General features: G+C 45.9%; 2 protein-coding genes across 3 annotated transcripts in view; both read left to right on the forward strand.

Moving 5' to 3' along the window:
- The window catches only part of Dsd (attractin-like protein dsd), a 69,242-nt gene extending 64,611 nt beyond the window's left edge, over positions 1–4,631 (forward strand). Inside the window, exon 24 of the mRNA XM_077688084.1 lies at positions 2,871–4,631. Coding sequence (XP_077544210.1) covers positions 2,871–3,104 — 234 coding nt within the window. The 3' untranslated portion in view covers positions 3,105–4,631. The remainder of the gene's footprint in view (positions 1–2,870) is intronic.
- LOC144156213 (pseudouridylate synthase TRUB1-like) overlaps positions 1–24,666 on the forward strand; it is a 356,387-nt gene that overhangs the window by 311,920 nt on the left and 19,801 nt on the right. Inside the window, exon 2 of one of the 2 annotated variants that reach the window (XM_077688096.1) lies at positions 19,834–20,029. In XM_077688096.1, the coding sequence (XP_077544222.1) occupies positions 19,888–20,029 (142 nt within the window). In that variant the 5' untranslated portion in view covers positions 19,834–19,887. Of the gene's footprint in view, positions 1–19,796; positions 20,030–24,666 lie in introns of those variants that run through there. The other variant, XM_077688095.1, reaches the window with a different exon arrangement.

Genomic DNA, 24,666 nt, shown 5'->3' on the forward strand with positions numbered 1-24,666 from the left:
TTTAGCTGCAGTGGCTGTTTTTCTGTTGGAGGTGAAAAACAAGAAAGTGCATGCGTAGGAGATTTCAGCGCGCACAAATAAAGCCTAGGTGGTCTTAACTAATTCATTGGGCTCTACGGCAGTACGCCCCATAGCCCAGGTGTAGCTTTAGTGCATAAAGCCCTTTTTGAATATTGTCCAGGGTGTCTACCAACCGGGAAAACCGGGAATTCTAAAAAACAATGTCTGGTCGCCCAGCGCATCGTCTTTTTAACGCCATGTCATCGGCTAGAGGAGTTACCAGTAAGGGTGTGCGAATACACAAATATTTGAATATGAATAGAATAGTACCTGCACAAATAATTTGATTTGCGAATGGAATATCTACACTTTCATTTTTCAAATATTCAAATAGATTTACCGAATTGGCCCAGCTCTGTGAAAGCGAGAGATGTCGGCGCACACTTACATATTGCTGCTACACTGTTTGCTCATTTTTCGTGTACTCAGCAAGCTTCGTCCAAATCGTGCTTTTGATGAGCACGCCTTTTAGGGGCGGTGAATTTTATCACGCATCACGGAGTAATTCGCGATTGCGTAGACAAGATCTTTCCTCTATGCCGTCGACTCTGGCCGCAATTTTGAATTCAGCAACCGGATGTTGACATGTTTTGGATGTGAGGCTTCCAGCAAAGCAATCGCGCCACTTTTGTTGTGTTTTTGACAGCGTCTCCATTAATTTAAAAACGAAAGACGTTTTGGCCTTTTAGATGCAGTTGGTGTATGCTTATTGTGTTTTTTTGTTTGTTTGTTTTGTAGACCCCAGGGGACAATAGTTTTTGTACTCCTTTGTTGAAGCGATGAGTTGTCAGTGCAAATAGGTCAGCGGTCAGTGCAAGCCATTCTTCCGCAGCGTATCCTGCCTCATGGTGTTTTCTGATCGTGGTACCTAGTGTCACTAGATTAGCGTACAGAGTATCAGCACATTTCCTCCTATTGTTTCATGCCGCCGCCATGATCATTGGTCAGTTCACATAACATGACATTTTCTTACACTGCAATGGTTCATGGGCGCCGTCATTTGTTGTTTATGCATTTTAGTCTGTCAACTCTGGTAGACTTAGCTTGTCCTCCTTGCTGTGTGGTTGCGCGCGATGGACGTTGTTCCGAACGTGAATCAAAGATAACGTGTGTAGCCGCATTTCAGCAGCAGAAGTGTGTTCGAAGATGCTGTTTTGCTGCATCTTCGGCAGTGTTATTAACAAACTACCCGGTAGAAGTTAGCGGCGAGGCCGTAGAAGTGGCGATCTCACAACACTGATAAACACCAAAATGGCCGCCGTTGCTGACTTGCGTGCCTCACTGGCGGTTCTGTTATACCTTATTTAATGACACTAGTGGTATCGTAGTAAGCCGCCCATACACCAAGTAGCACAGGCGCTTGCATAGCAATTATAGTGCCAGCCTTCTTTCCCGCAACGTATCGTTCACGCTTCACGCTAGCCATGTGCTTCCAAAGAAGCGATGTGCTTCCAAAGAAGGGATTTATCGTGGTCTGTGATGGTGGTTGTGCCGTGGTTTCGCGTCATTATTAGGTATTCATGCCTGCAAAGTGCTCACTTAGAAGTTAAGAAGTGCTATCTGGTCGTTGCCTGTTGTTGCAGTACAGCAACTCATGTGCAAGTCGTTTTTCAAATGCGCATCGTGCCCGCTTCGGATTCCTAAAGTACTGCCTCATAGCGATTCGGCGACAGGACGGCTGCGAATGAGAAAAGTTTGTTCTTTGAGTCGTAAAGGCAAAGTCACAACTCCCGAAAATGCGAAGTAGCTTCTGTTTGGCACAAAAATCTGTGCAAACTCAAGGCTTGTAAAAAAAGTATTTGATGTTCGATTCAATTCGACAGCTGCTATTTGGTATTTACGCACCCCTAGTTGCTATTGTGCAGCTGACAAAGAGGTTGCTTCAAATGGTGCGTGGGGCAAATGCGCTGTGGAAGTAAGAGCTGGAGAGGATGAGAAAACAAAGAGCTGACTCACTGAGGAATCAACAGGCAAGGAAACGTGCTGCTGCCACTTTGAAGAGCTTGAGCTCAAAAAACAGAAAATGTTGGCTCATGCCAAAATGCAGGTTTCCCTCATCCAAACCAGAATAAACATTTTGAAGCAGTGAAATACAGCACTGAGGAATTGTGCAAGGGCTGACAACATGGCAATGGGGTTTAACCCCCCCCCCCCTTTTTTTTTTTCGATGTTGTATTTCCTGTGAATTTTACTAACCACTCCGTTCTGTTTCCTTTTTTTTTTTTTTTTTTGACAAAATAAAAGGTACTCACTACCATTCAGACTATATTATGATGTTTTCTTTATTTTATAACATGGTTTTTAGAGAGTGACAGCATTTGGCAACATGGTGTCAGCCCATCTTGACCTACAACAAATTTCTTTGTCACTCAGGAAACTTAGCAAATGGACTCAGGGAAAACCTGGAAAACTCAAGGAATTTGAAAATGCCAACTTGGTAGACATCCTGATAGTCAAAAAGAAAAATGAAGCTTTTCAGAACAATGAAAATAGCTCTCTCTGTTGCCATTGCTCGCTATGTGTTAGAAAGACCACTGGAGGTAAATAATAGAACATTTGTTGTGTGCCTATTTCCAACATGTGCACCCAATGTCACGTTTTCTAATGACTAGAAGGTTGCTGAGCATCCAGTGCAAGCTGGTGACAAGTACACCACGGCGGTACGCTATGTCCCTGCCTGTAAAAAGCGGCCACCCATGCCTGGCAGCATTGGATATGGTGCCGTAAGTGTATATGCGAGTAGCGCCGCCCCTGGCCCGAAGCTGCCAGAGGCACGAGGCAGCCTCGCTCATACCCTCCCCGCCTTGCAGGGACACCCGACGCCCGTGGCGCTGGAGCCGTGCGCGAGCGGCAAGGCGGCCGTGCTGACGCTGATCGTGCGCATGCCGACGGGGGGCCAGGAGCACACGGCCACGGGCCAGTCGGGGCTGGCCATTGCCAGTGCCCTGGTCTCCCTGGGCACCCTGTGCAAGAGCGACGCCATCAAGGAGGACGGCAAGTCGGACTGCTGGAAGCCCTCCTCCCACCCAGGAACCTGCATCTGAGCCGGCGGCCACTGTGATAATTGCTCAGCACCACCGTGCGCGCCAGACGCTGCTTCTCTGCCCCCGCTCGGCTGCTGTGAGACGCGCTCGGGTGCTTCCCCTCCCCTTCCCCGTGAATATGGACGGCCTCCCAGGCACGCGCCAGGCCCCCTGCACCGTCAGTGGCGTGCCGTGTGTGGCTCCACCTACTTGTGATGTGAAGGAATGGTGATTTGGTCGCGTAAACCTCGGCTATGATTAGTGCTCGGAGCCGAGTCTGCTGCCGTTGGCAATGGGCGCACAACGCTCGTGCGAGCTCTTTTCAAGACGTTGGTGGGAGTTTGTCGCCGCACAGTAACCGAAAGCACTCGGCATGTGGTGAGCGGAATGACCTGCGCACAGCGCTGCGACGCACACAGGTGGCCATCTTGCGCAGCGTGCCCAGATGCCCAGAGGAGAGCGGGGCCGGAAATGAGTGCTCTCCTGCCCACTGCGTTGGCAGGGTGGCTGTGCATCAATTAGTCCAGGAAGAGGGACAAGCGAGGGATCTGTGGGTGCTACTTGCTTTGCTGCCCGGTTTTGCTTTTGGCTCTGTTCTTGCCTTCCAGGCCCTCTCTGCACAATTTCTCATTACGAGGGACGTATCGGGTGCAACTGTGTTGTCAGGCTAAGGGTTTTTAGCAACATGCGGTGGTGTGCCACAAAATATTAGCGCTAGCGATCTTCTTGTGGATTTGTCATATTAAAGGAGTTGCGTATTTATTTTAGAGTTTACTTTGCCAATGTACTAAGAGCTGGTTGTTTATATTTTCTACCCTTGCGCTTTTAGCTTCTTTTAAGTCTTTTTCTCGCCCTACATTGTTCCTAATGGCATTTTTATGCAGGAGGGAGCCATTTTCGAAAGGTGTGACCAAGGTCCCCTAATGTGCTGCACTCATCTGCCTTTTCCCGGTTCCATTTTTTTCTTCTGCGAACAAATTGTCCCTTGTAAGAGGGCTTATTTATTTGTATATCTTGCACAGTGCTTCTCCGTAATGTTGTTGCCTGATGGTGTGCTTTTTGTGCCCTTTTCACAAAGTCTGGGTTTAGCTTGCAGAGGGGGACATTGGCATTCATTAGACAAGCCTTGTGCGCCGTTTGGTGATTGAAGTGTTCGCTGTAGCTGGCAGTAACAGCCTTTTTAATGCTTGAGAACAGGCTGGAGAAACCGTAACTTGCGAAACAGCAGGCCTCTTGCATTACCAGTTCTGGGTCTGCCAGCGATGTAGTCTGGCATCACGCGTGTTGCTGTGAACTGTCCATGCACTTACCAGGACTGCTTAATCGAGAAGGCCTAGTGTTCCGGAAATAGAATTGGGATCTCATATATGCAAAATGGTCACTTTGCAGTGCTCTTATTTGTCGAGGTGCATGCTTGAAAATTTCTCATTTCCTGCACAGACACCATCATAATGTCGTCTTCCTCATCAACTAGACTCCTGTACTATGTATGCAGGCGTTATTGTACTTATGTTCAAAGGAGCATGGTAATTAAAAATAGCACTTTTATCCTCTCGTGTCCCTTCTTTCTTTCCAAACCTGTTACCTTGACATGATTGGTCTGGTAAAATATTTTGTGTAGTAGCTTGTGGTGTACAGTGTGTACAACAGATTCATCGTGTTGATGTGCTTGGTGAGGATGCTAGCACTGCCTGTCGGGAACACATTGTGAAATGCAGCCACCTGCTACAGCGGTTGGCAAATGATGACGGAGGCTAAGTTTGTTGTGGCATGCTGGCTCATGATGGAGTGCAACAAGATCAAAAAGCAAATGCAGTCCTCTAAATTCACCACAGCGGATGCTGGTCAGGTGCTGCCGTGTTGTTATGACAAGCGGGTCCCAACAACCCTGTGAAATAATATAGTACCTCAACCGCACACACATCACCGCTCGTTACACATTTGGCGGTGGGTCATCTGCTCCAACAGGCCACGAGAAGAGTTGAGCGGCATGTGGAAGACCACTAACCTTATTATTTTACAAAAGCGATGAGCAGACGCACGTTGCGTGTAAGCCGTACAGCATTATGCAGCAATTTAGTGCGTGGGTCAGCAAAGGAAAGTGTCAAAAATGGTACTGTAATAGCAGACAGTGTAATGTACATAATGCACATGTGCTCTTGTAATTCAGTGAACCATTTTTGAGATTTTTGGTATTCATTGAAAAGTTCAGTGAACATTCATTGAAAAGTTGAAAGTTGATCTGTTTAGTGTCATTGAAAAGTTTAGTGGTCAGCTCAATCGTAATTGAAATTGCTCTGAGTCAGGGGTACAACACTTTCATTGCCATTCATTTCCCCCCCGACAGTATATCTTGCAATAACTTCTACAAAGTACCACGAAGGTTGGTAAGCATAAATCAAAGTAACGGGGTTATTTTTTTGTGTGTGTGAGCATTATTTGGTGGGTACCAAGATGCAGCAGCAGTGTGCCCATGCAGGCCTTCTTTACACGAGTTAATTCTATACTGGCCCATGCGGGCGCCAGCAAGACCCTCCGACTTAGTTCGGCACCCAAGGTCGGCCTTCTCTAAACCCAAAGCTGAAGAACCCAAAACTGGTCGAACCAACCCATTCGACGACCGTTGCAAATCCGAGTGAAGGATCAATAGGGTATTGCAAACCAAAAAACAGCGCGAAAAAACCTCGTTATGCTTCCAGTCCCAATGCAATCTTATCTGCAATCTTCAGAGTTACTCAATCTTATCATGCGTGTCCCAAGCCAAAGAACACTTTGCAGTTTTAGACTATCATCGGAAATAAATTCTGCCTTTAAGTTTTTTAGATGTATAAATTATTTATTTATTAGAGTTCGTCTTTAAGATACTCTTTCTTAGGTTAGGTCATAATTTAAATTGATCTAGAAACACTGGCCAAGACTGGAACGTAGCCGTACGCTAGGGACCATAATAGCCGTCTAAAGCCAGTGGTAGCGCAAAAGGCCGCCATTATTCCCACCGGGTGAAAATAACGCTTTTCGACCAAAAGCGTTATATCCACCTATGCGTCATTTCCGGTTAAAGATTTTGCTTACAAGCCAATAACTCCTAATTGTAGTGCTATAATATATAAAATGATAACTATTAAGCTTTAAAAAGCAAGCACAACGACAACATTTCTTAAAATAGAGCAAGTTTGTATCCTAACTTCCGGTTTTAACGACTGCAGTAGGTGAAGACTATATTTACATTTTCTTGCTTCACAATAGGTTAAAATTGTTATGCGCAGAATTATTTGAGCTTATTTTGTGGACAAAATTGGTTTGTGAGGGAGTTTGGAACAGTTTGGTTGGTGCAGTTCTTATGTTGGCCACAAAGGGCAGCGCGAGCGGTATTGTTTGCGCGGCGCGTTCAAAACTGTGCTGAAATTCGTGTGAACGCAGTGTGCTCCTTATTCTGTCGTAGCTTTGTGATTTTTATAATTATACTGGGTATACTGTTATCTGGATCTGGTTGATGATATATAAACACAACCGCTGATCAATGGCGGGGGGAGGTCTAAGTAGCCAGGCCCACGACCACTTTGGACTTGTAGTTTCAAAGCCAACACGTCGCGCCTAGCCATCTAGGATGGCTGTGCGCAACTTACTCGCGAAAACAACGTGCAGGTGTACGACAATTGGCGCAAGAATGTCTATGTTTCCATAAATATCAATAGAATAAAGTACTAGCACACGTTTTATATGCAGAAAAACTTCATTCAAAGTCTCTTTGGAAGCGTCATAAAACCGATCCTCTTTTTTCTTGTAAATTTAGGCGATCAAGGTGACTACCCGGCCTTTCTACCACTCGGCTATTGTAATTTCGTGACGTGCGTGCAGAAATCTGCTGGACGCCAGATGAGCGTTGTCAACCAACGCATCGATCGCCGATCGGGATTGGTGCACGTGAACTATCTTTATAAAGATAGTTTGAGGGCATATAAAGTATACTTACAAACATAACGCCTGAGATCAGCAGTTAGCAAAGTAACGGACAGCCTATCTCGCAAGTGATCGCCTATCGCCTAACCGTGTCAACTCAGCAGTAATGGCGATAAAGAGGGATGTAGACCTAAAAATGCGAAAAGGGGAGGGGATGCTAATATATCTTAGTTATTTACGCCAATGGTACCAGAAGGCGTAAATGTTACTTATTCACACCAATATTGATTATTACTGCGTTTTCTGGTGGCGGCGAGAAACTAAACCCGCACGCGCACGTACACTGCAGCCTGCATCTAACTTTCGCAGTTGTCTTACAAACATTGTTCGTTATTAAAAAAAAAGAAGCTAACGCTGTACGTATATTCTTGGCGCTTATCTACCTAGTATATTATTACTAGCAGTTGTTTCCAGTTTCGAAATTTTACGAATTCAGGGGGGCAAAAATTGGGGTTTATACCGCGTCGATTCGGTCTTGGTGGGGCAATCAAATCTTGATCGCAGTAAAGAAATATTGAATTGACCCGAGTAAAACGCCTAGCTTTATGCACTAATGGGACTCCTAGACTTGATCGAAGCAACTGATAAAATCAGACTAAGCGAGGTTGAATTAACGATAGTTGACAGGCTCTCCATCGTTATTTCAACCCAGGCCTACGGGGACCGCTAAAATTTATAAGTTTAATAAGCGGAAAATGGGACTGACAAAAAATACATGGCTTTGTATACCCTAAGTCGGACCTCATGATTTAACTGAAATAAGTTAGCAGATATAATTAAGTTACATATCAAATAAAGAGAGTCGGCTACACTAAAGTTTGGAAACAGCTAGTGGAGAAATCGGGTTTTTATGAGTGCCGTATTTTGAGAAATTTTTTTTCCAGTCCCGCAAGGAAGAATTAATTACCGGCGACCTTTTGAGATGGCAGGATCAACGGGACAGCACAAGAAAGTGAGCTATGTTTCCTAACGCGCGCTTTTCCTTGCGACGTTTGACAAATGTTCGTATTATAATAAAACGAATATCGCCGGTTTATTTTTTAGTTAACGACAACGCCTGCACTGAGGGTTTAATAAGCTTGTAGGAAGTGGTATAAAAGTGTACTACTTTTCTCGGAAACCTGTGCTCGCGGTTTCTGGACGCTCTCGTGAGCCAGGGTGCACAACTAAAAAAATGCGTACCAATCCACCCTGTGAAGGTGGTTGGAAAGCGAAGCTGTAAACGACACCTATAACGGTTACCCATGCGACGTCACTTGAATTCATACACGTGGCTCTCCAAAGAGTGAAACCAGAGACAAGTGAAATGCACTTAACCGCTCCCCTTATTACTTCATAGAGATATTCTTTGCTAAGGTCAAATGAATGCATGATCCATGAATGGTGTTTGGTCGAGTTGTATTGGTAAAGCACGTGAGTGGAAACTTTTTTTTCATAAAATGAAAGGCAGCTCAAACACGGTGTTAGACGATCGCACGTCTCCTCTGTCTCTGTCGCCGCCGACGGAGGCGATGAGATCGGCGGCAAAGACGGAGACGTGAGGTGCCATTCGTTAATTTGAGCTTAATGTAATTTTTGGTAACTCCTAGCGCATACGCAAGGCACGAACACGATGGCTACACGTGCCGTCGGCGGAGCGCACAGCGGCGCAAGAGTTCGCGTGACCCTATCACGTGGCATTCAAAGAGAACGCAAGGGGTAGATCTGCACATGTGCTCGGTGAGTGCACCGTCTGTCTCCCCGTCTCCGCGTGGGTTCGTGGCTGAATCGGTAAGACGATGGGCTCTTGTTCCGTTTCTCTATTCGTTCCAGGTTCATTCCTGGCGGTGCCACTAATTTCTTTCATTTATTCGCGGGAGTTTTCTGCTGACACCAGCAGTCGCGGCAGAACCCTTGGGGGGTAGAAGTACAAAGCTCCACTTTAAAAATATTTACGGGTGAGCATTTAATTGATGGCGGTGCAGTCAGTGCGTGCAATGCAATTCCGGTTGTGTGTCGGACTGTGTTGACGAACTGAATTCGCTTCCCTCCTCTTCGTCCATCTTTCTTGCATGCCACTGCCCACTTTCGCCGAGACTTCAAACCGCAGACGGCGCCGTGCTTGTCTAAAAAGACGCCGTACCGCATACCCACCCGGGTGCGCGCTTATGCCGGCGTAGACAAGAAATGCTTTCGCGTTAAAACGAAAATTGCAGAAATGTTATAGGTTACCATTCTTTCTGCTAGCTTAAAACTGAATGTTTACAGTTAACATAAGCTCGCTGTGACGCTTTAACAAAATGTAATGTTCATAAGCTGTTTCACTGTAATGAAGAAAAAAAATCTTGTAATTCGTGGATATTTTAGTGCGAAAGCCTATATCGGCTAGGTCGGCAAAAACACGCATCAGGCTGGCGCCAGGTTGGCGTGCGGATATCTGCAAAACGCGTAACCCTCGCCACGCGCTCAAGTCCTATTGGGTGCGACGCGTTCCATAGCGCGTGCATCAGAAATCTCGCCCGAAGTCTCGATTGGCGTCCAACTGGATTATGCAAGTATCTGCATTGAGTCCGACGAGGGCAGGCAGAAGACCCGTCCACGGATGTATACCGAAAAGAAACACTTTCTTGCACTCCTCTCATACGAATGCGCGCTTAGAGATCCTCTGCAAATGTTGTTATTGGGCATTATGGCGCGTTCGCTGGGAAATACTCATGCTGTACATCATGCTTTCGAGAGCCCTCGAAAAAGAAAAAAAAAAGAATCGAAGTCTTAACTTTAAAACAACGAACGTCATTCATTTGCCTAAAATCCTGTAGAATATTGAGAGCAAACTACTTGATTGTGTATTTTTGCCCTTATTAAGGCGCCCATGCATAGTTGCGGATTTTCAATCAGCACTGCAATGTCGGATTCTTCCGATACCTTACGAAAAAGTTCTCTATCCACGTTCCAAATGTCTTTTTTTTTAATGCAGAGCATTTCAGTAACTCACGATGTCACCCGCGTTGACGTCCGTAGTCCGCACCGTCGCTGTCCCTACTATATATAAAAAAAAGTACTGTCCGGCGCCCGGTTTCTATCCCTCAACCCTGCGGACGGAACGCAATGTACATGGTGCTCTACCCACTGCGCCACAAAGCCAACACAGAATGGGACGATACGAACGCGCCTTATATCGTTGACTCATTCAAATTACTGCTGACGAGCGCTCTCTCGTCAGCAGTTGCCACAAGTGCAACAACATTAACGTAACGCAGACTACTTAACGTCGTGCGCCCCCGGAAATGCTCTGCATTTGATCGTGCCCCTCGCGAGGGGGATGTTTCACTGCGTCTTCTCTCGGTCGCGGGACCCGTGGCGCCATCTGGCGGAGGCGCGGCACAACTCGTAGCACTTTGAAAAGATGCGGCGCCAGCCAGTTCAGGTGTTTAGATTAGCGCGCGAAGCGAGTGTTGTAATGCTGGCGCGGCGGGCGCCCCGAACACTCCCGCTGAGTGGGACGCTGACTTCCTTGTGGCCGTGTATGGGGTTGCGCTGATTAAAATTTTTTCAGGCAGTGTGGGCGCGCGTCGCATCCATTAAATTCTCATTGTAACATTATAATAAGTGTTGATTACAGCATTTCTGTATACGATGAATAAATCCGCGCTTGGGAGGCTACTTGGCTCTATATTCCCTATGCGGAAGTATTTTATTATTATTAGGCATAAAATGGTCAGGCCTTTCTACGGCCGGCTGCGCTTTGGCGACCATCAATAGGAGGAGGAAGCAAAATGTTTATTGAGAAAATAAAAAACGGTGGGTGGTACAAAGAAAATTTAAAAAACTGCTCGGCTGCACGCACCGCATGCTGGCCTCAAAATATATATGCACTACGGCGAAATTCACTTCAAGTTTCTTCTATTCCTCGCCAACAAAAAATTAAGAAATTTGTGCCATCGCGCACTCTGTGAAGGTGGACGACATGTGACACGATTTTTGGCTGCAGGAGGCATACACCAACGAAGGTCGCGCAGGAGAAACCGACCTCATGTGGCCGCGAGCTATGCAAGATGACAGCTAATTTCGCTTCATTACTGCGCCCCAGTGCGGACGATTCCCGCCACCGCGGGGAGTTGGAGGAAAGTAGTCACGAATGTAAATGGAGCGCGGGGGAGAGAAGGGCACATGCGTTTTTGTTGACGGAGAACAAGAATACACGGAACCCTAGCCGTATACAGACAAAATTAAATTATTGCTAGAAAGTATGGGTCAATTGAGATTCTCTGCTTGATTGACGTTGTTTATTTCCTGTAAATGACTAACTAGTTTTATTAGTCGTACGTGACCAAAGCTTGACCCGATTGAAGGACGAGCACACTGAAGAGTGCCATAAATTTTAGCATCATGTCAAGCAGTTTTGAAGTTACTGGCTAACTCATATTGGTTTATTGTGGCTTATTGGCTAAAATTAGTAATTTTATTACCCATTACATCACTTTGTCCAGGGCTCCTTATTGTACAGCTTCAACATTTTAGGAAGTCAATAGGAATTGCCAAAACTGCTGTAAAATTAAGATTTCTATAAAATTGAGAAACACTTGACAATGACAAAGCTAAATTTATTCCGAAGCGGTAAAGTACGCATCCTGTGCTTTTATCATAAATTATCTCTGCCGTTATTTCAATGGTGCACTTTTTCCTAGTGCGATAGGTCTCAGTGCTACGAAAGGTTACTTTGAGACACACTCTGTTACTTTTTGCGCTTATTTTATTCATAAGATGAGTCGCAAAATAGAATAAACTTTTATTTACCAAAACTCACTGACACTGCTTTCTCCTTGTTGAGCGTGGATGTGTGGCTTTGGTATGGGCACGAAAAATACTCCACTCAGTGATGGGTCAGCAGGCACAACTGCATGTGTGAGGGTCCTCTCCTATCTGTCTAGGCATGCACTCTTTTGGCCCTGCTGCCTGATGCACGAGTCTTGCTCTGGCTTTGGATGTCCAAAGAAGGCACTGCTCTCACGCCTTTTGTACACCGTGCCAACTGTGCTTAGCACTCTAACCATTTAAGTGGTCACGTCTGCCCTGTTTAGCAGTGGCGTTGGCTACCCGTCTTTTATGTTGTCCACCAGTGTTGGCTGTCCACGGCTGTCATATTCAGCCTTTCCTTTTTTGCCCCCCTTCACCAGCTGCACACTCCATTTCACACGTGCAAGAGGTGACATGACTCAAAGCCCACATGAGCCATCGAGATGGCGTGTCCCCGGTATTACAGCACAGGCAGGCGGTGAGCGGTGCTCCTACTGCACACCATTGGCGTCTCCCTACCAATGTCGGCAGTGGCACAAAAGCAGCACCACCTCAGCCACGTGCTCCCTTTTAATCTGTACTGATCTCTTTCTATGACGGATACACGGTAAAATTTTTTGCCAACATGCTCCACCTATTGCTCACACGTAATGAAATTAAATTATCGATGTGGTTTGAGGACTATTTATTTTGCAAAAGTAGCATGCCAGTATACTCCATTTCATACATAGTGTGCAACACTGCCTAGGCTAAAGAGTGTAATAGGAAACTTTTTGCAATGAGAAAAATGCTTGAACAATGAAAAAGTCTTCATACATGTTCTCAACTTGTGTGTAACCTGACAAAAAAGTGAACAGTGGAACAGTGCTCCCAATTTTATTAATGCAACAAGTGTACATCACGCAGATGTCATACATTTCTGGGTATCACACATGTACTCCTACAGTAGACCAAAAAGAAGCCTTGGTGCTGGGCAGGGCTACGCCTGCAGACGGCCACGGCTGCTTGAACCTGCATGGAGATTAAAAGAAACATGGCAGTACATAGAAGAAATGTAGCAATTACTGGCAAGAGATAAAACTCGCCTGCAATTATGTGCCACGCAATTTACAAAGAATGTCATGCACAATACAACTGAGGTGCGTACGGGCAATAATACAATGGAGCAGCCTTTCTTGGTCCACGTGAGCGCAGAGGTTAACACTGCAGCGAACCCCCTTGTGGCTGCCAGGTGGACAATTTTGAATAGAGTGAAGGCCATTACAGGCACGCAAGGAATGCATTATTATGAGAATTTGGTGTGCATTCGATTCCTGCTACAAGCAAGGCCGGAGCACTGCAGTTGGTCGCTAGTGTTGCTTGTATAGCAACCACCTGATTTCTCACATGGCCCAGATTGCTGCACGAGGTGAATATCATAGAAAGTTGCCCTACGGCTGCCATTCACACAAGAACTGCGACACTTTACTGCTCAGTGAACACCCTATAGACTTCACTTGCTACCCAGCAAAAACCGGACACAGATTAAAATTTATCTGATTCATGCTCCCTTCGTTCCCCACTTCGGTTGAACAAAATCTCTTAAGTGTCTGTACAAAGGGTAACTTAACTTCGCTGCTTAATTTATCGTGTGCCTTGGATGATCTGCCAGCATACACATTTTACCGTAAAAGGAAAATTTTCCAAGTGTATTACTTGAGCTAGAGAGGTGTAACTTCAGTTATTCATTGGTGATGGTTGTGGTTTGCGACGGGAAAAGGAAAGGAAATTCACTGGAAATATTTTCAGCTCGGCCAGGTGAGCTCCCTGCCGAGCTCAAAATATTTTCAGTGAATTTCCTTTCTTTTTCCTGTCGCAAACCACCATATACACCATTTTCCATAAGCAGCCGGGAAAGGAGGAAAATACTCTCAAACCAGTTCTCTCGGCGGCCGACCAGTGTTGCCTGTGCGCGCTGGGCTGTTAACATCGCTCGGCGCGGTATGCTCCGCTGCGTATACAGGGGGTATTTCGCACCGCGTGCTTAGTTTTTGCGGAACTTTCAACTGTTTTAGCCAATGCTGCGATGCCGTTCAAGGCGCAAACGTCACTTGGTCAGCACTGCGCGGTGGTGGGTTGTTGAACAACCAGAGAAAGCGAGAAACAGTCGCTGACAGCACGCATGTGCACGACACTGCCTGGAGAAAATGCAGTGCGGTTGCGGCGTGTTTTTGCTGCATCGCTTCCCAACACACACCGAGTTGAGATATTGGTGGATGCCGCTGATAAATCGCAACGACTTTGTACCAACGACCAACTCCAGGGTTTGTTGGGTGCACTTGGACGGCAAGCAGACGGAGCAAAATCCATTTATCACACGCAAAGCTGCGACAGGGAACGGAACCCCCTGAAATGTTAGAAGCATTGATTGCTTGATTGATTAATTGATTCATTATGGTGTTTAACGCCCCGACGCTTCTGGGTGATGAGGCGCGCCGTAGTGGAGGGCTCCGGGTTAATTTTGACCACCTGAGGATCTTTCACGAGCGCCGATACAATACAACATTACAATACCTTCTGGTTCCTTGTAGTCAATTTAAAATACCATATATTGTTTGGTCATTACAGCCGATTGGCATTAAACAATACGCTTTTCATCGAATCTAACCTTTAAAATCACGGCGTTTTGTTTACTTTTTTTCAGGCCAACGCATTACACTGCCAAACGATATGAAAGGATAACTTTCTCCTTCGCACACTGCTGGTCGATAGCAGGATAAGCAGGCAGCCCAATGTGGAAACGAAGCTCGAGATACGCGTGAACGCTGCATTTGGAAAATAGCTCAACCTGTTCACAACGCGGTCAAAGGAAAAGCTTCTAATCCTTTTACGTTGTCACGGAATCTAATTACAATTACAAAACAGTTACTGCTGGTCGCGTAAAGCATTTGTGGTGCAAGCAGCGGTTTCACAAAGGTGGGCTCCGAGCGACAGGCCACATGCGCTGCGCAGAGTTAGGTCAATCATAATCACGATCATGATCAACCAGAATTAACTCGCCCGAACGTCGACCCTTCTGCTCAACCTTCGAATAGTAATTTGTCTGGTTGTGCAGTCGCGTTATTTTTCCGCCCAGGTAATTTCGTTTCGTCAGTAACCGTCATAAGTCTAGTTAAGTAAGATTATATTACATTGCAATGTCAACAGCGTAGCAATCGCCTCGCCGAAAGTCCATCGCGAGCACGGATCACCGTGACCCACATATGCTGTGCGCGCTTCGCATTCGACGCCCGCGCTTCCGTAAACATGACTAATCGGTGAACATAACGAGCACGGTGGCATTGAAAACACGTATTTACTCCCCAATATCGATTTCTATGTCAGTCGGTGCCATACCGGTACGTTTGCATCACGGAACTGCGGAGCACCACCGGCACCACCACTACACTGCTACTGCTGCTCGCAACAGCCGGGAGCGGCATTTTCCGCTCTGGCAGCAAATGAAGACCTAAAATCCGTCCGCAGATGATGAAAACAAAACAGAACACACACACACAAGCACTGCAACCGCTAACTTAACGCCAAACCACTACGGTTCACTTAGTAATGCATGGGTACCGAGCAGACGCACGGAAAGAACGGAGCACTTAACAGCCCAGCGCGGAAGTTTCGGCGGTCGCTTCATAGACGGCGCTAGCGTCCGGTCAGAAAAAGCAAATGGCGGCGCCCATCTCTAGCAAGGAAAATGGTGTATAGCCTTAGCCAGCACATTTATGTAATAATGGGTAAACATACATCTTTAAGAGAAGCCTAACCTTATGTTTCATCAAGGCTCACCATCGTGCCAGTTTGCCACATCTGAAACAAGTGGGCTCAACTTTATAGGAAAAAAAAAACCAAACAAAAGAAACAGAATTACTAGACAAAGCTTGACAAAACAATACAGACAAACCTCATTAATTCAAACTCTAAGGAGACAAAAAATTTGGTCGGTGATGATTATATGGGTTTAACGACATACGGTCAACTGAGTTGAGCCCGCTCAAGACGCTCATCGGAATGTCTGGCGAAATTGTGAGGGAAAGGGCGGCATGCACTGCTGTGGAATCCATCTATCTCACTGCCTCCCCTGCACACTTTTGGCAGACGCTACTACTCCGTGCGTAGGCCATCTGAACCACGTGATGTTTGTGCGGGAGGTTCAAACACCATTTGCAACAACAAGGTCGTCGGCAGTGGTGGCGCGCTGCGAGATAACAGCACAGTAGTGCACGCCGCCATGCGTTAGCTGATTACGCACTCACTCCCCAAGACACAGCAAATATGCGCCGTGACTGAGAAGGCTGCAGTTTGCACTGTGCACAAATAGGGAGTATAGTAATCATCAGTGCATTTTTAAATTCATTCAACAAGTCGTCATGCACATTTAGCGACTCAAGACAACTTTCAATGACATCGTTATGAGCCCCAAGACCCTCCGAAATTCCATTGGAACAAAGCAAATAAATGTATGAATGCACAAGCATAACTCTATTGGAGCACTGACCAAGTAGTGCAATCGTACACTGCCGCTGGGCCTCTCTGTCGCTGACTTCTGTAGTTTCACTTGTTTCTGGGTGAGCGACATGACACAAGTCAGTGGCAAAGGGGCCTGGTGGCAGTTGCTAGGTCCTTGCACCCATAGTTACTTTTGTTGCACCCGTTACTGCACTTGCTTCATGTGGTTGCACTTCTGGTCTTCACTTGACACAAAGCAGCAGTAAAGAAACCCACAAGACACCAGGCCGAGTATTAGTACAATGGCAGCTGGGTTAAAAAAAAAGTTCCTAATAGTCTGTGTGTTGCAGTAAGAAAGCTAGTTTAACAAGACCCATGCGATACCACCACACCATGTGAGGCAATTCAAGGCCAACTGCACTCAAGTTTCAGCCCGACCAAATTTATTTTTAATGTGTAGTACACACCACCAAAACAGCTAGGACATGAGTGGTGTCCCCGTGAAACGCCTCGTTAATCAGTTGGATACGTTTAATGGGACCCTGCAACACTTACCATCGACTACTCGGTATGTATTTTAAGGTAAAGTCTATAATGCATGTGCATATCCTAGCCAGACTCCTCCACCACTGCCCAATAATTCAAAACTGCCACGATTAGGACGTAAATAGTGTAACACAGCCCTAGCTCTCCCTCTCTCTCACACATGCACTGACGCAGTGTTGAAAGACCGTGCTGAGCCTTTCAACACTGATAAACAAAATGCTTAATGATAGCACCTAATCGTGAACAGCAGTATGCTCCGTCTCCAGCTAAGAAAAATATTGCTTAGATATATAAGAAATTGCGCATTTAAGGCTAGTCTTAGCCTGTGAAAAAAAAAAGCCCGGATAAATTTGGATTTTAACTTATAGTCTCTGTACAGATAGTTGTCGGAGGCGGTACCTCGCCATGGATTGAACAGTGCTTAGGCGGGACAAAGTGAAGTGAAACAACCACAGGAGCTGACTAATCACTGTTTATTTTGGAAGGAAATATTATTTATAGGGGAACAATGCTAGCATGGTTAACTGTGTGCGCATTGCGGCACGCGAAGAAACAGATCAAATAGGCTGTGATTGTGCGTATCTAACATAAGTTGCAGTGTCTTGCAGTTGAAGCGTGAACCTCTCCTATCTCACCAAATATGCGATTTCTCTCTCCACCGGGGCCACGGACAGCGTGCTCATGCATATCTCACGTGCGTGCTGGCCTCTGTGCCTTTTCGAGACACAGCAGGCCTCAGATCGCAACTTTTCACATGCTGGGCAAGCATGCTGCCGGTCGCTGATGCATCGCACCGTCTGACCAATGCATGATTTTTTGCAGGGTAGTGGAACTTCGTATACGACTTCCTCGTCGCATTTGACAGAGGCTGTTGCCGGATTCTCAGTACAGCTCTTGCGCACTTTCTCTAGGTTAACTCTTCTGCACAGCCCCCTCAGCTTGTTGGTCGACGAGAAAAGCAGATGTACGAGATGACTTCTCCCCTTGTGCCCTTCTGGCGGGATTTTTTTTGGAGCTGTATACAGTCAAACGCCACTACAATGAACGCTTTTACTATGAAATAGCCTGTACAACGAAGCATGCCACATGGCCTGGCCAGATTCTTATGTATTGCGAAAACCCCTACAGCAAATTTGCGTGTTTAACAAAAAAAATTAATGCATTCCCAATTGCTGAATTGTGGTTTGATAACGGATACCGCATGTACCATGTATGCAGCTGCACACATGGTAGCGTGCAGCTGATAGGTGTGCCGTGAGTCATCCAGTTCAGCCAGGTAGCTGTAGGAATCGATAAACACGTACAGTGCGTGCTGCATCGTAGCATCGGTTGTGATGGCTGACAAAAACGTCTCACTGGAAGACCAGGCCCTGGTTTTCTCTGACCTGACAACTGACCACATCGTGGAGGCCATCATAGAGAAAAGGGACGCCACAAATGATCAGGCGAGCAGTGATGAATAGCTTGCAGAGGAGCTAAGCGTAATGACAACCGCGAAGCGGTAGAGGCGGTTGATGTGCTGCAGATGTAGATCTCGTCACTCCCTGAACTCCGCCGCAGCACACCGTACACTTCAACAGCAGCAGGTCGGTGGTGGGTTCGCATTCAGTACGTCTTACTACTGTGGACAAGAAAATTGTTGACTTTTTTCGCCTACTGCAGTTTAATTCTGACGGTTATTTCTCTCAGTATGCTTATCTGCTTTATTGGGTCAATGAAATGCGTGACGTGTAACGAACAAGTATCGCAGTCCCACACGCTTTGTTATACGGGCGCTTGACTGTAGTGCATATCGGCCAGGAGCCTATTGGCTTGCTGTGCAGTAGCTGATCTGGTAACCCAGCAGAGCGGAGATGCTAGATTTGAGCCCCAAAACTGGATTGCACTGAGTGCTTGCAGGACGTGAAGAGGGATGGCTATTGCCTTCTAAATCCAGCGTCTTTGCTCCGCTGGGTATCCAGATCAGCTGCTGCACAGCATAGCCAGCAAGCTCCTTAGCGGCATGCACTCTTGGCCCCGCTAAGCAGAGAATTCGCATATTTGGCGAGATACGAGCGGTTCACGTTTCACCTGCAAGGCGCTGCAACTCATGTTAGATACGCACTATCACAGCCTATTTGATCTGTTTCTTCGCGTGCTGCAATGCGCACACAGATAACCATGATTGCTTTTACCACTATAAATAATATTTACTACCAAAATAAACAGTGGTTAATCAGCTCCCGTGGTTGTTTCGCTTCACTTTGCTCCGTCTTAGTGCTGTTCAATCCGTGCAACGAACCAACTAGCCCAGCTACAAACACTCCTGCAGTACCTGAGACAAGCGGACACTTGTTCGCAACCGATGCAGAAGAATTTGCATTGCCACCAGCGTACGCGATATCGTGCGAGGCCTCTTGTAAGGCACATAGATGGTAGAGGGGCAGATATACGCATTAGCGATAAGTTCGAAAGCCACGGGTCCGAACTAGTAGGCCCGTCCTTTGTCTGAATTTTCGCGCTCTACTGTGGCGGATCTGAGGAGCATAGGACAAAAGAATGGGAATTGTATAATTTTACACATTGCACAAGGTCAAGCGCTAAGGTATCGCAGCAAAACAAGCGATTGAACAATGAACAGAACCACTTACCACTGTAGAAAGAACGTTCAACGACGCGGGAAACGTTACCCAGGTACGTGGCCAAATGGCTCGCACATTGGCTCGCATGACAACAACGCTAGCCACACCGCCACACGGCTACATCACAGAAAAGAAATAATTGTATAAAACATAGCAAGCAAGCGTTCATAAAATTAAGCTTCATTTAAAATATTTATGTTTGGCAAATTTGTAGAACATTTTAATGCAAAAACACAGCCGGATGCGGATGTGACGCATGGGTGAGAATAACGCTTTTGGCCGAAAAGCGTTATATCCACCGGGTGGTAGCAGACACTTGCCAGCGCAAAATCCTCTCTGTGCTAGAGTACACTCTATCTGTGCAGTGGTGCGAAGCGTGCTTTTTCTGCTGTGTGCCAAAGTACTTTTTAGTTTTCAGGAACGCTATGAGCACGGCAACGGTTGTGAATGGGCGAAACTTAGTGAAAAATGCTAGGAAAACTGTGCGCGCTATATTTCCTGTGCTTAAGGAGAAAGGTGAACACCTAAAGGATGTTACTGAGAAGTTGACGCTGATCTTCAATCACGGTAATGTTATCCTTTATTCTCAGCTCCCAAAGCTTCTTGTCAAACGTTGAAGTATTTTGTTTGAACTTTAAAAGCGAATAAAAAGGTTGTGCTTGACTTTGCCGCTCAAGCCCGTGCCGTCAGGGTGTTACGATGATAATTGGAACACTTTAAACTGTTTTCCTGAGCGAACCGCTGCTCGGTTCACGCTCAAACTTCGCACGAAGATCGCATTTTGTGGTCTATTTTGTTTGACACCGGGAGCAACGACAGTACTTGCCTGTTTATTCTGAAAATTAATAAAAACGATTTTCGCCTATGGGAAAATGGCACTCGATTTGGACGCGCGAGCATGAAGAACCTCCATGCCCGCGAGCCAGTATAAGCTGATCTTGGAACGACGGCGCTACCTGGGGTATGCAGAGCGAAACGGGCGATGCTTATTCACGGGAGGAGGAAGCCAAATGGGGTAGCATTTAGTTTCTCAATAGCTAGTGAGAAATTCTGTGGGGTAGCAGACGATCACAAAATGTGAAAAAGGTCTTTTCATCGTCTGCTGCCTCGTTTGGCTCCTTCCATGGTAGCCAGGAGCCAAATCAGTAGCAGACGATCAGAAAATGTGGAAGCAGGTGAGGAAACAAATGCAACGTTTATTGGAAACGGTGATTTGTGGGAATATTTTATTATGATTCGTATCAGCTGTTATGAAACTATTTGGGATCCTCGTAAAGTAGGGACGAAAGAAATTTTCTGATCGTCTGCTGCACCACTTGGCTCATTCCTACCGTGAATCCCCACCGTCCATTTCGCTCTGCATATCCCAGCTGGCGCCATCGTTCCAAGATCAGCTTCTAGATTGCACAGAAAGGCAAAAAAATGGGATATCAGGATGAAGAGGTGCAGTTATGGTGGAGCCAGTACCGAGAAAAGAAATTAGAGGTGCAAAAACTAGTACAAGCGAAAATTAAAAGTGCGAGTGAAAAATGGGTATCAGGTATACGTAAGAAGGATAAATTCTGGAATAATTTAAATTCTGGAATAATTTAAAGGCATTGGGAATGACAACTAAAGAGGTGCAGACTCAGATGCAGGACGGTGACGGTAATGTTCTTCTGGGGAACAGTGCATTAAGGTACCTACATGGAGCCATTGCAAATACTTTTTGCCAAACAAGTGAGATATTTGCTAACCGGACACAGGTGTCCCAATAGGAGCACGACAGATGAAAAATTTAATATCGAATTATTGGTCTGGAAAAAGGCACAACGCAATGTTCCCAAAAATACGACAACTGGACCGGATGGAATCCCAGTAGAGATTATCAGCCAGTTGAGACCAGCGGGAAAGGTGGACTTGTGTAAAGCCATCGAGCGTGCATAAAAATTTGAGAGAATTCCAACGCAATGGCGCAAAAGCAGAATGAGTTTGATCTATAAAGGCAAGGGAGAGAAGGACAAGGCGAGCTCATACAGGCCGATTACAGTCGCGTCAGTGTTCTATAGATTAGCTATACAGGCCATCAAATCCGAGTTGTTGAAGTGGGTGTTAACAGTATTTTAGGGGAACTGCAAAATGGATTTCGGCCGAGTCGGCGCTTGGAAGACAATATTTTCGTACTAACCCAGACCATCGAAATTTCGGCAGCACAAGGCAGACCAACATGGCTAACGTTTCTGGACATAAAGGGAACCTATGACAACGTAGATACGGGATTGTTGTGGCATGTACTAGAAGAAGAGGGGATTGGATCAGAAATTGTAGGGCTGCTCAGGCAATGTATGAGGATAACAAGGCGAAGGTTACATGGGAAGGGCATACGGGCACAGTGCCCGTGTACATTCAAAGAGGTTTAAAACAGGAGTGCCCCTTTCGCCATTGCTGTTCACACTTTACGTCAGAGAAATGGAAAGACGATTGGAGGAGAGTGGATTAGGCTTTGACTTGCCGTACCGAAGCAATGGAGTGTTGGTGGAGCAACGGATCCCAGGATTGATGTAAGTGCACGGTATAGTGTTCTGGCAGATAATCGGAAGACCTCCAAAAACTGGCCGACATTTGTGGTGATGAGGCAACGTACCTAGGCCTACATTTTAACCCACAGAAATCTGGAGTCATGGTGTTTAACGAGGAAGCTAATACAGCACCAGTAAGGATTCAACAGGGAGGCATAACATAGTAAATCAGTACAAATACTTGGGGATCTGGCCTAATGAAGGAAAAGGCTACCTGAATGCCCATGAAGAACCCCTCAAACTGAAAGGGAGACGAAACACAGCAGTAACGAAACATAGAGCACTTTGGGGATACATTAAGTACGAGGTAGTACAAGGCATTGGAAAAGAGGTAATGGTGCCGGCGCTCACGTTCTCTAATGTCGTATTATGCTTAAAGTCCGATATCCTGTCGGGACTGGAGGTTAACCAAAAGGCAGTCGGCAGATTAGCACTCGGAGCTCACAGTACGACTACGAATGAGGCGGTACAAGGCGATATGGGTTGGGCTTTATTTGAGGCGAGGGAAGCGCAAAGTAAAATACTTTTTGAGGGGCGGTTCATCATTTAGATGAAAAGAAGTGGGCAGCCAGAGTACGCAGGTACCTGTTCCTTAAAAGTGTGGACACCCAATGGCAGAAGAGGAGGCGAAAGCTGGCGACTAAATATAACTTGACTGCGGCAAATGAACAATGGGGGGCAGTTAAATAGCAAGTGAAGGAAACAGAGACGCGCATGTGGAAAGAGAGGATGGAAAAGAAGGGATCGCTGGGAATCTACAAAGCAAGCAAAAAAGAGATACGGGAAGAGAACTTTTATGACAACAATAAAAATAGTGCGTTGCTCTTTGAGGCCCAGGCTGGCTGCTTGAGAACTCGAACCTGCATCAGCAAATATTCGTCGCAGGATGAGGCATGTGTGGGATGTGGCAGGGATAAAGAAACAATCGACCACAAAGTAATAGAATGCCAAAATATTGAGCCAGCTAGAATTGGGGGGAAAGTCCAACTTCCTGAGGTACTGGGCTTCGCAGTTGATGGAAGCATTAACTGGTCAGCAGTAGGTATTACTAAACAGCGGCTATAGTATTGGTGGAAAAAAGCAGGGAAGGAGTCGATAAAGGGTCATCCCAGCCACGAGTAGCGGCAGGGCAGAATTAAAAATAAATACGAGCTGAGGGTTAACTAAATTTAATTAAATGACTAGGATAGGCTAGATGGCGCATGTTGTCAGCCCGATTCAAAGGGGAGGCCATTAATGATGATCATCATCAGCTTGCGCTGGCTTGCACATCCAGATCGGCCGCCATTTTCCTATAGGCAAAAATTGTTTTTATTTCTTTGCAGAATAAATAGGTAAGTACTGTCATCGTTCTCAGTGTAGACCACAAGATGCGACCTTCCTGTGAAGTTTGAGGGCGAACTGAGCAGCGGTTGGCTCATAAAAAAAAAAAGATTGAAGTGTTCCAATTATCGTTGTAACACCAGGATAACACTTCACAAGCCAAGCGATGAATTCCACATCCCAAAGGAAGTAAGACAGGGAGACAATATCTCGCCAAAACTGTTAACAGCATGTCTGGAGGGGGTATTCAGAAAGCTTGACTGGGAAAACACAGGATTAAGGATAAACGGAGAATACTTGAGGTATTTGAGGTTTGCAGACGGCATAGTATTTTTGAGTGAGACTGCTCAACACCTGCAAAAAATGCTCGAGGAACTACAATAAAAAATCATGGGCGTGGGACTAAAAATAAATATGAATAAATTTAAAGCAATTAAGAATAAGCATGCGGTAAGTGCCCTCTTTCAGCTTAGGAGATGAAGCGCTAGAAGAAGTACAAGAATAAACCTTGAAATTTGGGGTATGCAAAAAGGGATATGTATAATTGCATTCAAGCTTTTCTTTCTGCTTCAGGTCGCTTGAATTGCTGAAGGGTACTAATGATTGGGTAATTGGGGTTTTAATCTTAACGAATTGTCATTTTACGGCCTCTGTCTTTCCAGAGATAAACTAGTATTTTGAGGGCGTCACGAATTGCAGTAAAGTGTTTAGCCCTGGCCAATCCCCCAAAGCTACCTCTGTCACTCAAAAAAAAAAAACATATACAATCAGTGTGTACTGCCTGTGATGACATGCGGAGCTGAAACTTAGCGCCTTACTTAACAGCTAGAAAGCAAGTCAGCTCAACGGGCCATGGAACGAATAACGTTAGGAGTAACACTCAGGGACAGGAAACAATTAAGCTACCTGGATCAGAGAACAAACTAGAGTACTGAAGCAAAACAGCGCGAAAAAAAACGAAGGACGAGGGAGAACACACACAGTTCAGTTCATAATGAACCAACTGGCCCCCCTTCAGACATTAAAACTAGAGTAGTATGGGTATCATAGTTCAAATAAAGAAAAAGAAATCGACTTTGGCTGGCCATGTAGTGAGGTGAACCAACAACCGGGTAACAGAGTTAATACCAAGAGATGGGTCCAGAAGAAAGGGAAGGAGGGATGAAGTAAGGAACTTCGGGGGCAACCTGGACTTGAGCAGTGCAGAACAGGAGCTGTTGGAGGTCAGTGGGAGAGGCCTTCATCCTGCAGTGCACCTGAGTTGGTTGATGATGATGATGATGATGGTGACGATGAAACGTAGTGCCTGGAACCACTCCAGAA

Source organism: Haemaphysalis longicornis, unplaced genomic scaffold (assembly GCF_048455015.1).
Source record: "Haemaphysalis longicornis isolate Haplotype H1 unplaced genomic scaffold, Haemaphysalis longicornis Haplotype H1 scaffold_1, whole genome shotgun sequence".
NCBI lineage: Eukaryota > Metazoa > Arthropoda > Arachnida > Ixodida > Ixodidae > Haemaphysalis > Haemaphysalis longicornis.